At 40.2% G+C, this 12,617-nt stretch overlaps 2 protein-coding genes across 2 annotated transcripts in view; one reads left to right on the top strand and one right to left on the bottom strand.

Annotated features, from left to right (window-relative positions):
* The window catches only part of LOC308278487 (olfactory receptor 8G1-like), a gene marked incomplete at both ends in the record, with an annotated part of 199,958 nt that overhangs the window by 77,856 nt on the left and 109,485 nt on the right, over positions 1-12,617 (bottom strand). The window lies entirely within an intron of this gene.
* VWA5A (von Willebrand factor A domain containing 5A) overlaps positions 7,162-12,617 on the top strand; it is a gene marked incomplete at both ends in the record, with an annotated part of 36,358 nt that continues 30,902 nt past the window's right edge. Inside the window, 5 exons of the mRNA XM_080708407.1 lie at positions 7,162-7,223; positions 8,972-9,242; positions 9,520-9,742; positions 9,860-10,035; positions 10,302-10,416. Coding sequence (XP_080564533.1) covers positions 7,162-7,223; positions 8,972-9,242; positions 9,520-9,742; positions 9,860-10,035; positions 10,302-10,416 — 847 coding nt within the window. The remainder of the gene's footprint in view (positions 7,224-8,971; positions 9,243-9,519; positions 9,743-9,859; positions 10,036-10,301; positions 10,417-12,617) is intronic.

The raw sequence follows: 12,617 nt of genomic DNA on the forward strand, positions 1-12,617 counted from the left end.
AGAATATTACCTCAATATATTAATGAAGTTGGTGGACCAATTCTATAGGGATGACTTTGATTATCTTGGGCTTTTCGAATCTTAGGTCTTCGTGGGCTTCTTCTTGGAAGAAAGCTAGGATTCTTCATTTTTATTTCCATATTACTATTGTCAATTTCTCATGGAGCATCACCTGGATTTGAAACCAGATTTGTTAGTGTTGAATTGTGTAGGAGCCTGCAGGGCCACTGGGTGGCTCCATCCTCAGGCTAATCCATCTTTCTCTGGTGGTGTCCTTGGAGGTTTCTGAAGAATATAAGTCAGGCTCAATGAACAGAGGGGAAAAACAGAATTACTGCCATATGTTTTTGTTTTTGTTTTTGTTTTGCAGTAATGGGGATGAAACCCAGGGGCATTGTACTCCGAGCTACACCCTCACCCCTATTTTTTTAGTGTTTTTAGTTTTTGAAACAGGGTCTCACTGAGTTGGGAAGGGCCTCGCTAAGTAGCTGAGGCTGTCCACGAACCAAGGTTCTCTGGTCTCCATCTCCTGAATGCTGAGATTACAAGCATGTGCCACCACGCCCGGCCTTTCTTTTACATTTTGAAGCAGAGTCTCACTCAGTTGTGAAAGGCCTCCCTAAGTAGCTGAGGCTGTCAGCAAACCATAATCCTTTGGCTCCTGCATAATCCTTTGGCCCCATAATCCTCTGCCTCCTGAACACTGAATACTGGGGTTATAAGTGTGCACCACCACTCCAAGCTCCATATGGGTATTTTAACACATTCCTATGAAAAGACTTGTAATAGCAAGGTACAGGAAAAAATTGAAAAGCAATATGTGTTGTTTAAACTATAAAAATGCAGGAATAAAATAGAAAGATGTAATCAGCCCTTCAAGATAAAAATAAAAATAAAAATGAATGGGAAATTATTATTGAAAATGTAGGAACTTTCTATAATTGTGTTTGGCATCTAGTAGGCACTCATTGTATGCTTGTTTTTTGCTAACTCATGTGGTATTTCCTTCCCACAATTGCTGTGAAGATTAAACATAATGATATTCATAATATATCTTGAAAGTGGTAAAGAATTCTATTGTTTTCTGTTTAGAAGAGAGAAGATAATGGAGAAATGGAGATAAGAAAAGACAAGAGTTTTAGGTGGGTAGATTTGGTTGTAATTCTTGGCTATTTCTTGCTTATTAACTTTGGAACTTTGATTTGCATTTAGTCTACTTATATCTAAAATGGAGATCATGTTTCCCAAGTGTTCAGTGGATTAAACAAAGGCATCTATTAAAATGTGGGATGTTCTGCAGGCACCCAGCTGCTTTTTTTTTTTTTACTACTTCACTCTAGGCAAGAGGAAACACATTCTTGTAATGTTCTAGGTTAATATTAGCATAAGTATAATTAACACAAGATTACTCAGTTTTGGGAAGTGTTTGGCCCCAACACATATTGCTGAGTTTTTCTGAAATGCGAAATTAACATATGTGATGGGGAAGTTTGAAAACCATGCCTTAGGCGCTCAAATGCAAGCATGGCCCTAATTCATTCAGAATGTATTAAAATATGAGTTATGTTAATACATGTTATTCAGTTCAAGAGAAGAGTTGAGTTATATCCTGTTGAGTGTAAAGCAATATACACATAATTTTTATAAAATTTAAAGTCAACAAGACCTATAAGAAATATCTCACAAAATAACACTATTGCAGGTTAGAATTTTATTTACTACCAAATTAAAACCTTTTGTCTTGCCGGGCGTGGTGGCGCACGCTTGTAATCCCTGCGCTTGGGAGGCTGAGACAGGAGGATTGCACAGGTTTGAAGCCAGTCTCAGCTACTTAGTGAGGCTTTCAGTAACTTAGTGAGACCCTGTTTCAAAATAAAATATAAAATAGGTCTGGGAGTATAGCCCAGAGGTAGAAAGCCTCTGGGTTCCACCTCCATTACAAAACAAAAAACAAAAAAAAACAAAAACAAAAAAAAACACCTTTTTGTCTTAACTTCAAATGTTAATTTTAAGGTTTTTAATATTCAATTTTCTCACTATTTCTAGATTCACAAGCCAGATAGGTTCTTAGGTGTCAAAGACACATAGAGCTGAGAATAATAATTCAAATAGCGCTTTAGGGTGGCATCCATTATCAAGATGGATGCTGCTTTCCTGGAAGACTGAACTCAAATTCAAATTTCTAGGAAATAGAAAACGTGACAAAGCCACAAGAACTTGAATTAGTAGTTTAAAGACCCAAGTTCAAAACTGATTTTTAGCTGGGCATGGTGGTGCACGTTTGTAATCCCCGCGTTTGCACTGATTCGATGCCAGCCTCGCTGGCTTAAGAGACCCTGTTTCCAAATAAAAATATAAAAAATAGGTCTGGGAGTGTAGCCCAGAGGTAGAACGGTTTCCAGGAACCCCAGTACCACCAACCCCACCCCCCTGATTTTTAATGGTATCACTGCAGGGTAGTTTATAAGCTCTAAACTCAGCTTCTCATCCTAAAGTAGCAGAAAGCATTCACTGTCTCACCCTTACATACTTGGTTAAAATTCATAATTCCAGCCGGGTGTGGTGGCGCACGCTTGTAATCCCAGCACTTGGGGGGTGGAGACAGGAGGATTGCACAGGTTCAAAGCCAGCTGCACTGGCTTTAAGAGACCCTGTTTCCAAATAAAACTATAAAATAGGTTTGGGAGTGTAGCCTGGAGGTAGAAGGGCTTTCAGGAACCCCAGTACCACACACACAAAAAAACAAAAAAAAAAAACCCCAAATTCATAATTCCAACCAGGACACTTCTGAAAATAAAAACAGTAAATTGATCACTAATTATAGCAGGACAATAGACATACAGTAGGAAACTTAATGCCATACCACTGAATTGTCATTCTTTACTCTCTTCATTCATGACCCACAAATCTGCACCATGACATCCACCACTATAATTGTGCTTAGCAAGACCTTGTTTCAAAATTTAAAAAGGTTGGGAGTAGAACTCAGAGGTAGAATGTTCCTGGGTTTAATCCTCAGGAAACCCCTGAAAGATGAACTCTCTTCTCCTCAAGTCTCCAGAATGAGGAGAATTTGGTAGTAAGACTGATGAAAGTGGGAAGAAGTTCTAAACACTTACGTGGTCAAAAGGCCCATATTGGTTCAGTGAAGTAAAACATCTTTTCCCCACATTTTATCTTCATTTTCTTCCTGGAACTCTATACCCTAAATGTCTTTCTTGCATAGATGTCATGGTATTGGGTTCGGCTTCTCTAGCTGAAAACCTCAAGTGGTCTCCTTGTTAATTCAGAATCAGCAGACAGCATATACTCTATATCCTGGGTGACAAGATGATGTCATCAGAGTTAGCAAAGTGAAATGATCTCCTCTACCTTTTTGGGGCTTGGAATTCTCTCAAAGTCGCTCTGGAACTTCATCCATGATATATCTCGAGACACAGAGAGCAGAGGTCTTATGAGTATAGGGAGTAATTAAATGCTGAGTGTTGAGAGAGTTTGTTTTTCTCTTCTCTTTTTTTCTTCTTTTGCACTGGGAATTGGACTCAGGGGTAATATACCTCCAAGGTACACCCCAGTCACTTTCCTATTTCTTATTTTGAAACAGGGTCTAAGTTGCTGAGACCGGCCTCAAAACTATGATCCTCCTGTTTTAGCCCCTCAAGTAGTGGGATCGCAAGCATCCACCACATCACCAGGTGTGACAGAATTTTTTAGTCATAAAATATTACACAATAATCAAGGTACTCTTTCAAGGATTTGGGAATCAAAGAGCTAGTGAATCTCTCTTGACCACTCTATTTTTCTTCTTCAGGTAGAGCGATCTCTTTGGACCCTTTTGTTCTTTGAGATCATTGGGATTTGGCCTGAATATTCTGCCATTTTCTCAGTTTGTACCTAGTCCCTTTCCTCTGTGGTTTTATATTTCTTAGTGGCTAGAACATAATCACAAGATCACATGAGCTTTGAGAACCAGGGGGATGTCTGTAATCTGAAGAGCTGTAGTCTGGGCTCAGCTTGGGTTTCATTTGAGGATGGAAATGTATGAGAATCAATATGGGGGGGGCACAGGAAATGCTAAGCCACAGGGATGGACTTTGGTGTGGAGATGCCTCTGTTTGTTCTCTACTGTCCTACAGTCATCTCTGGATAAAGATGTTTCCAGTCTGACCTACCAGACCACATCTATGATGGTGGCCCACAGAGTATCATGGGGCTGAACAATTCCTCCTTCCTAGTGATGACACAGCCATCATAACACAAGTAGCACAACCTGTCCCATGTGTTTGGCAGTGCTGGTGTCAACTCACATACTGCTCTAGCACTCATGTACAATATAGCACATAGGTCAAGGTGAGATATACAGTACTAAACCAGGCGTGGTGGCGCATGCTTGTAATCCCAGCATTTGGGAGACTGAGACCGGAGGATCACAGTTTGCGGACAGCCTCAGCTACTTAGTGAGGTACTCCGTAGCTTAGTGAGATCCTGTTTCAAAATAAAGAATAAAAACAAGGCCGGACCTGGTGGTGCACGCTTGTAATCCCCGTGCTTGGGAGGAGGAGACAGGAGGATCACACTGGTTCGAAGCCAGCCTTGCTGGCTTAAAAGACCCTGTTTGTTTCCAAATAAAAATAAATAAATAAAAAAGGTCTGGGAGTGTAACCCAGAGGTAGAAAGGTTTCCAGGAATCCCAGTACCACAAAGAAGAAGAAGAAGAAGAAGAAGAAGAAGAAGAAGAAGAAGAAGAAGAAGAAGAAGAAGAAGTAGAAGAAGAAGAAGAAGAATAGTAGAAGAGGAGGACAGGGGGTATAGCGCGGAGGTCGAATTTCCCTGGGTTTCATCCCCAGACCTGCAAAAAAAAAAAAAAAAGGATATACAGTAATAGTGAGTGATTATAAATGATTATATATGTATATAAGCGATTATAAATGTATATATAAATGAATATGTTATGTATTTACTACAGTCTGTCATTATTTAAAACAGATCTTACAGTCAAACAGTATGCCCTGTTATGCCATGTTTACTGCATGTCCTGTTTACATCATGACACCAGGTGGAGTGATTGACTGACATATTCCATCCAGGTCTGTGCTAATCACACAATAGAAAACTTCCTAGCAACTCATTTTTCAGAATATGACCTGTGGTTAAGTTACTTATGACAGTATTTTTGTTTTCTTTAGGCACTTTCACTATTAGATTTTTTTTGTTTATTTATCTGTGTGTTTCATGTTGTCTAAAAGGATGAATATATATTTCTCTTTCAAAAGTTTGATCATTGCATTCATCGCATGCTTTATCTGAAGCCAGGTGGTGGCACACGCACGCCTGTAATTCCAGTACTTGGGAGGCTGAGACAGAAGGAGCATAGGTTCTAGGACAGCTTCAGTAATGTAGGAAGACTCTCAGCAGCCTAGAAAGACCCCATTTCAAAAAAAGAAAAAAGTAAAAAAACCAAAAAACAAAAAAACAAGGGCTAATGCAGTTTCTTCCATCCAAATTGTGAAGTGTGGTCTGGGACAGACTTTATTTTTTATTTTTTTTCAGTTAGTTTTTATTGGTACATTGTAATTGTAAGATTCTTAGCGATACATTCATATATTCACATACTATTTTTTGGTCTGTTTCTTCTCCCACTTTCCCCTTTTTTTCCTCTCCTCCTTTCTCCTTAACTTCTCAGAAGGGTTAAATTCAATAGATCAGAAAGAGTCACAGAAATTTTTCAAGAATTTAATGCTGTAGACCATGAAGGCTTTCAAGAAAAGGTTGGCATGTTCAACCTTGTGTTTCAGAAAACATACATTTGGCAGCACTGTGGAGAATAGTGTAGAGTAAGATAGAAAAAAGAATGAAAAAATGTATTAAGGTTTATTAGAAAAAAATCTTAGGCCAGGCATGGTAGCACACACTTATAGTCTCAGTACTTGGGAGGCAGAGATAGGAAGATGGCAGGTTCTCGGCCAGCCCAGATACTGAGTGAGGCTCTCCACAATTTATCGAGACCCTGTTTCAAAATAAAGAATAAAAAGTAGGGCTGGGAGTATAACCTGGAGGTAGACTTTAAATGCTAAGCTTATAGCACAGCTGTGTTCAATGAACTCTGCTCACGTTTTCAGCTCCTCTTTAGCTGCCTAGAAACTTCAGCCAATAGAGAGAAGTTATAACTATGGAGAGAAGAAAAAAAAGTACCATCTCTCTACCCAGAGAAAAGGATCATTTTTCTTTTAATTAGTTTGGCATATGTAAAGAACATGGTTCTAGAGCTTAGAAGAATCTCTAAGTATATAATGATTTATTGTGTATGTGGATATGCATGTGTATATGTACATGTATATGTGTATATGTGAATATGTGTGTATGTACTTATATAACCACATCCATTAAGATCCATTAGAACTGAAAAAAAATACAGGCGGTTGAATATGCTTTATCCTTCTTTTACACATATAAAGACAAACAAGAGAAAAAAGGATTGTCACAACAAAATCAAACAGGGACCAAATTCTGGCTGAGTTATCCAGAGGTTTCATATATTCTTTCAGATTTTCAACAGTGATTGTGCCCTTTAAGTCCCATATTTAATAGGTGGTTTAGAAATAGAGAAGATGTAGAGAACTTTATCACATCTGACATCCTTAGGAAAATCAGCACAGATATACTCAGCCACCTACATTTTTATACCATGATTTACCATCCTGATGAGACATACCTAAGTCACTGTGCCTCGAAGACTCAGGCCTTAGTGACTAGATACTGTCTCAATAAAGCAGAAATGTGTGTATTGTTCTAGCTCTGAGTATAACCTGGGGACAGAAAACTCAAATTAGAGATGAGGAATCAATAATATAAGGCCATGAAGCTCTGATTAGGAGCACCAGGCATTTAGTGTTATGAAGCTATGGTATAATTGCTGATTCCATTGTCACAGACAGCATTTTGACCTGAAAAAGGAGTTCTTTTCTTTGCATGTCTTCTAATAGTTCCATTGCAGAGACAAGGCAGAAAGCAAACTTTCTCATGTTGGAGACACTTAGATGAATCCAGCCAGAGAAAAGCAGAAGTTCAGATGATACTTTTTAAAAGAAATTTCTGTTGGTCCCTTAGTTACAAATTCACTATTTATAACTGATCCCTAGAAGAGGGCGGGGCTTCCCGGAAATGTTGACTGCAGAGCTGCTTTCACTTTGCTGCAAGTCTGAGCACCGGAAACTTGGAAGAAGGTAGGTGATTTATTTTCCCTCCTGAGCAAGATCCTACCCCTGCACATGAAGACTAAGACTCCCTTTCTGCTCCCTTTTCCGGGTTCTCAAATCTATCCTTACTCTGACTGCAGATGCAGGGGTGGGAAATTTAGCCCTGGTGTGTGGTCCTCAGCGATTTCTGATGTTTTGGCAGCTAGGGGAATATTGGGGTGGAGGAGCTGGAGAGGGGATTTAGCCATCTTCTGATGATAATCTCAAAGTCTCTCTTCCTGCTATCATTCCCTTCTCTCCCCCCTTTTGTCCTGCTTTCTTTCTGACAGTTGATTTTTCTCTCAATTTTTACAAGTTCATGCTGTGAAAATGAAACTAATCTTCCACCAGCCTCAATCAGTTCAGACTCTAGGTCCATCGATATAGAAATTGAAGAGACTAAAACTGTCTCTTTTGCAAATTCCATGGCACTGAGAATATAGGACTGAAATTTGAATATGAAATCTGGGGGCCAGCTGTGCTCCACACTCCAAATCTCCTTGGCCTTATCCTGTGCGCTCCACTCCCCCTGCAGCAGGCTGCAGGGTGTGGCCCTGGGGTTCCCCTGCCCCTCCCTCCCTGCCTGCTTCCCACTGGTTGTTGGCAGACTCCTGCATTCCTGAGGGTCCTGCCCACAGAAAGAAGCCCTCTGCTCCCCAGCAGCCTCAGATTCCAGGCTCAGTGTCCAGTCTTAACCTGAGGTACTGCCAGGTGTTTTCTGAAGAGCCTGAGAGACAGAGCTACCTCTGACTCAGACTCTTTCTGCTGGTATTGGGAAGGGCGGGGTTGGGGGGTGCTGCTTATCTACTTCCTCTCCAGGAGGGATTTATCCTGGGGCTAGAATCCAGAAGTGAAGGCTATTGGTTGTGGGGCCTGGTCTATATCCCTTCTCACAGGCAGCTGGAGAGCTTTGCTTGGCTGAAAGGAGGCCTTCTCTGCTTCACTCCTGTGTGAGCCTCCTGCCTGGTGCTTCCTGCTGCTGCTGTTGGAATCTGCTCCCTCCCCAGCCCCAGGCTCTTCTGCTGCCCATTGGAGGGTCTTTGTGGTAAGTGTGGAGGGAACCATATCAAAGCTGCCTGTGTTTTTACTACATTGAATCTCACAACATATAATCACTATGTGCTTATAAAACATCTTTAAAAAGTGATGCTAGAAGGGGCTGAGTGAACCTTAAGGACAGCAGGAGCGATGCTGATACCTGTTATCATTGTGTAAAAGCTTTCTATGGGCGAGGCACATGTGGAAGGCCTACACAAGTATTATTCTGTGTGATATTCAGGTATTTGGGTTCTCATCTTACAAATAGAATGCTGTGGTTCCTGGTGGTTCTGTTTCTGACAATGATTCAATATATGACTCACTTTTGAAAAGAATGGAATTGGTTCTTGAGACAGCCTCAAAGCATTTCAGAGATTTCCTGTTTATTGTGCACTTTTTCAATCTTACAGCCTTTCCATCTATGCTTGGCTCTTAGAAGGAGCCTTTCTATGGCATTCTTTTTCCCTTTCTCTCCATCTTCCTTTTTGCCAGCTGCAGTTCTTACACCAGAGAGAAGCACAGAAGGTGTTGATGTTTGAGTGCATGATTCCTAACAAGTCACCCTGATCGTGACTTGACTTATCTTTTCGTAGAATGTTGTATCAGCATGGTGCACTCCTGTGGTCTGCTCACTCACAAAGGGGAGACAGGTAAACTTGATTAGCGATTTGTTTGTCCAGTGTATCTTTGGTATCTAGCCAATTCCTGCCCTGCAGGAGGCACCGTATTAAAGCTCGAGAACTCATGAACCCTGATCTATCCCCAGTGGCGCTGAAGAGTATCTCTGTGACTGTGTCCATCCACGAATTTGTAGCTGGTGTGTCTGCAACCTTAAATTATGAAAATGATGAGAAAGTTCCTCTGGAGGCCATCTTTGTGTTTCCCGTGGATGAAGACTCTGCTGTCTATAGCTTTGAAGCCTTGGTGGATGGAAAGACAATTGTGGCAGAATTGCAGGACAAGGAGAAGGTACTGGGGATGAGAACATTGTCTCCTCCATTTTGGTTCTCTTAATGCATAGTCTTTTAGATCTCTATCAAATGGAAGTTCATAGAAAATGCCGATGTCAAATACTCCTTTCATAAACTCCCTGATGACGGCAAGTCATTTGGGGGGAATCCATTAGAGGCTTATAAGTATATAGCTTTGCACTCACAGTCCCTCTCCAGCAGCCTTCGGTTTTGCACTACTGGTCTGTTCATTTGATATTACCTTTCTTTCCCATCTCTCATCCTATTCTCCTTAGGCCCGAAACAACTATGAGGACGCTCTCTCCCAGGGCTTCCAGGCCTACTTATTAGAGGAAGACTGGTACTCCAGGGATGTATTCTCTTGCAACGTCGGCAACCTCCAGCCTGGATCAAAGGTGGCACTCACTCTCAAGTACGTGCAGGAGCTGCCCCTGGAAGCAGATGGGGCCTTGCGCTATGTGCTCCCGACCATCCTGAATCCTAGATACAAACTCTCTGGTCAGTACCTCTCGCCTGTGAACAGTGCCTGTTGCATGATTGGGGAGTTGCTCTTGCATTTAGGGGTGTTCCAAAGTAGTGTTGGCAAGGGAACCAGGACTAAGTAACCTTTTATAGAACAAGCCGTTGACAGCTGCCTGGATATGAAGACTCCTGTGGTCCCTCTGGAGGACTTGCCTTACACACTGGCCATGGTCACCACCATCAGCTCCCAGCATGGCATCCAGAAGGTCCAATCCAACTGTCCCTTGGGTCCCATGCAGTACCTTGGAGATGACAAGAAGTCTGCTCAGGTAAAGAATAAGAGAAGACCACTGTTGCTAGGATCCCTGTCCCCTGGGGCTTGACCTTGTATGCCCTTCCTGGACGCTTCTGGCCTGTCCCTGTGAACCAGAAGGGAGTCCCACCACGGTCCTCCTTGCCGCTGTTCAGTACCCAGTGTTTTCTTTCCATTCTCCTCTCTGCTCCTGGTTTCACTTTCTTCGTGATCCCAGCTCTGACTTCAGCTCTAGGCAGCAATCATGGTTCTAACCTGGTTCCTTGGCTGGTTCCAACTCAGGTTTCCTTGGCTGAAGGACACAAGTTTGATCGAGATGTGGAACTGCTTGTTTACTACAGTGAGGTGCACAGCCCCCGTGTAGCTGTGGAGATGGGGATGCCTCAGAAAGCGACAGGTACGTTCTTTCTGCGTGGTCCCTTCCTGGAAGGTAACTCTGTCTGTGGGATTCATCTCAGATCTTCTCACTTGCCTTCCCTGTATGCAGTAGCAAATGAGCATATACACGTGAAACACTGAAGCATGCAAAGAGTTAGGGGTGATTAATAATCTGTGTTTTTGTTTTTAGGGAAGTTTAAGAAGATTAGTAGATAATTGGGCAAAAGACATGGACAAATATTAAAAGATAATACAACCAATTAGGCAGGTGTTACAATCTTCAATTTTCATAGAAGTTGCAAAGGCAAATAATCATGTGACATTTTTACCTTTTAAACCATCCAAGATTTTCAAATCTCATGATGCCTCTGGCTTTAAAAGGTGTGGCAAACTTAGCATTGTCCATGCTGTAAACAAAACACTTTGGTGTCCACCTTTTTAAGAGAAACCTGACCATATTTATCTAAATATATGCTCACTGGGGTAATTCCAAATTCTTTAATCTTACCTAAAGAAACAAATTTAAACATAAGTAGAAATATGCACTGGATATATCCCATACCATTTTCTTTCTCTCTCTTTCTTTCTTTCTTTCTTTCTTTCTTTCTTTCTTTCTTTCTTTCTTTCTTTCTTTCTTTCTTTCTTTTTTTTGGTGTGGCACTGGGGATGGAACCCAGGGGCTTTTCTACCTCCTTGGTATACCCCCAGACATATTTTATACTTTATTTGGAAACAGGGACTCACTAAGTTACTGAGGGCCTCACTAAGTAGCTGAGGCTGGCTTTGAACCTGTGCAATCCTCTTGTCTCATCCTCCCAAGCGCTGGGATTACAAATGTGTACCACCATGCCTGGCTCATCCCGTGCCATTTTAATAATATTAAATATTAGTAAAAAATCAAAGTGCCTTACAGTGATTAAATTTAGTATGCCATCAAGGACTTGTAAATTTTTATGCAACTACTAAAATAAAGTTTGAAACAGTTTGGAGAAGAGGCCTTCAAGGAATGGGAAATAATAAAACCAGGCCTACAGAGATTAGCACTCTTAAGTCTATGCACTAGGAAAAATATTTAAAAACTAAAAATTTATAAAGTATGCAAATATTAATCATGATGCAATTAAGACAGAGTTTAGGTTCTTAATTTTTTATTTCAATAAATACTAACATCTGATTGATTGATCATACCTACATGAATATTACCTGGAGTTTTTATTATGATAAATATTAATACCAAAAATTAGGATTTTAACCCTTTTTTGGTGTTGGTTAAAGCCAGGGGCATTATACCTCCAAAGTACACCTCCAGCTCTATTATTATTATTATTATTATTATTATTATTATTATTATTAATTTTTTTGGATGAGAAATTTTATATTATTTTATTTTTATTTATTTTTAATTTTTTAAAATTGGTACACTGTATTCATATATCCTAATGGGATAAAAAAAAACTTGTGTAGACATACATGCACACATCGCCTAGTTAGCCCCTACCCAATCCCCACCTCATTCCCTCCCCATCCCTCCTTCCCATGATTGGCTTAGTGGTTGACATCTAATATTATAACAATTTATCCAAAATTAACAATGATAATCTCACATAACAGATTCATTTGTCTGATATCAAGCTTTTGATGACTTAGAGATAACATTTGAATATTTTTTTTTGCTTTCTTTCTTGCCAGGGGATATTTTTTCTTTTTTTTAATGTGAAACTATCATACATTTACTTATTTATTTTTCAGAAAAAATACATCCTAACATGAAATATGAACTCTAAATACCCAAAACAATCTCAAAAAAGAACAAAGCTAGAAGATGTACATTTTCTGATTTCAAACCTTATTTTTTTTATAAGATAATGGTTTTATTTTTGAAGACTTTTGTCTTACTTTTATAGTCTTTGATGAGAATTCTGCTGTAATTCTTATTTCTTTTCTTTTCTTTTTTTAAAATTTTTTTTATTGGTGCATTATATTCATACAACTTATTGGGGTAAAAAACTTGTGTGTACAAACATGTACTCATCGCTGATTTAACCCCTACCCAAATCCCACCCCATTCCCTCCCCGTCCCTCCCTCCCTTGCTTGGCTTAGTGATTGACTTCGATATGTTTAGGTACATTGTGAGCTTTAGAGATTTTCCTCTTCCCCCCTCATTTCTCCTCCTTTAGGTTGTCTTCTTTGCTCCTCTTTTCTCCCTAACTCTCACATAT

This window comes from Muscardinus avellanarius (genome assembly GCF_963383645.1).
Source record: "Muscardinus avellanarius genome assembly, chromosome: 1".
Lineage (NCBI taxonomy): Eukaryota > Metazoa > Chordata > Mammalia > Rodentia > Gliridae > Muscardinus > Muscardinus avellanarius.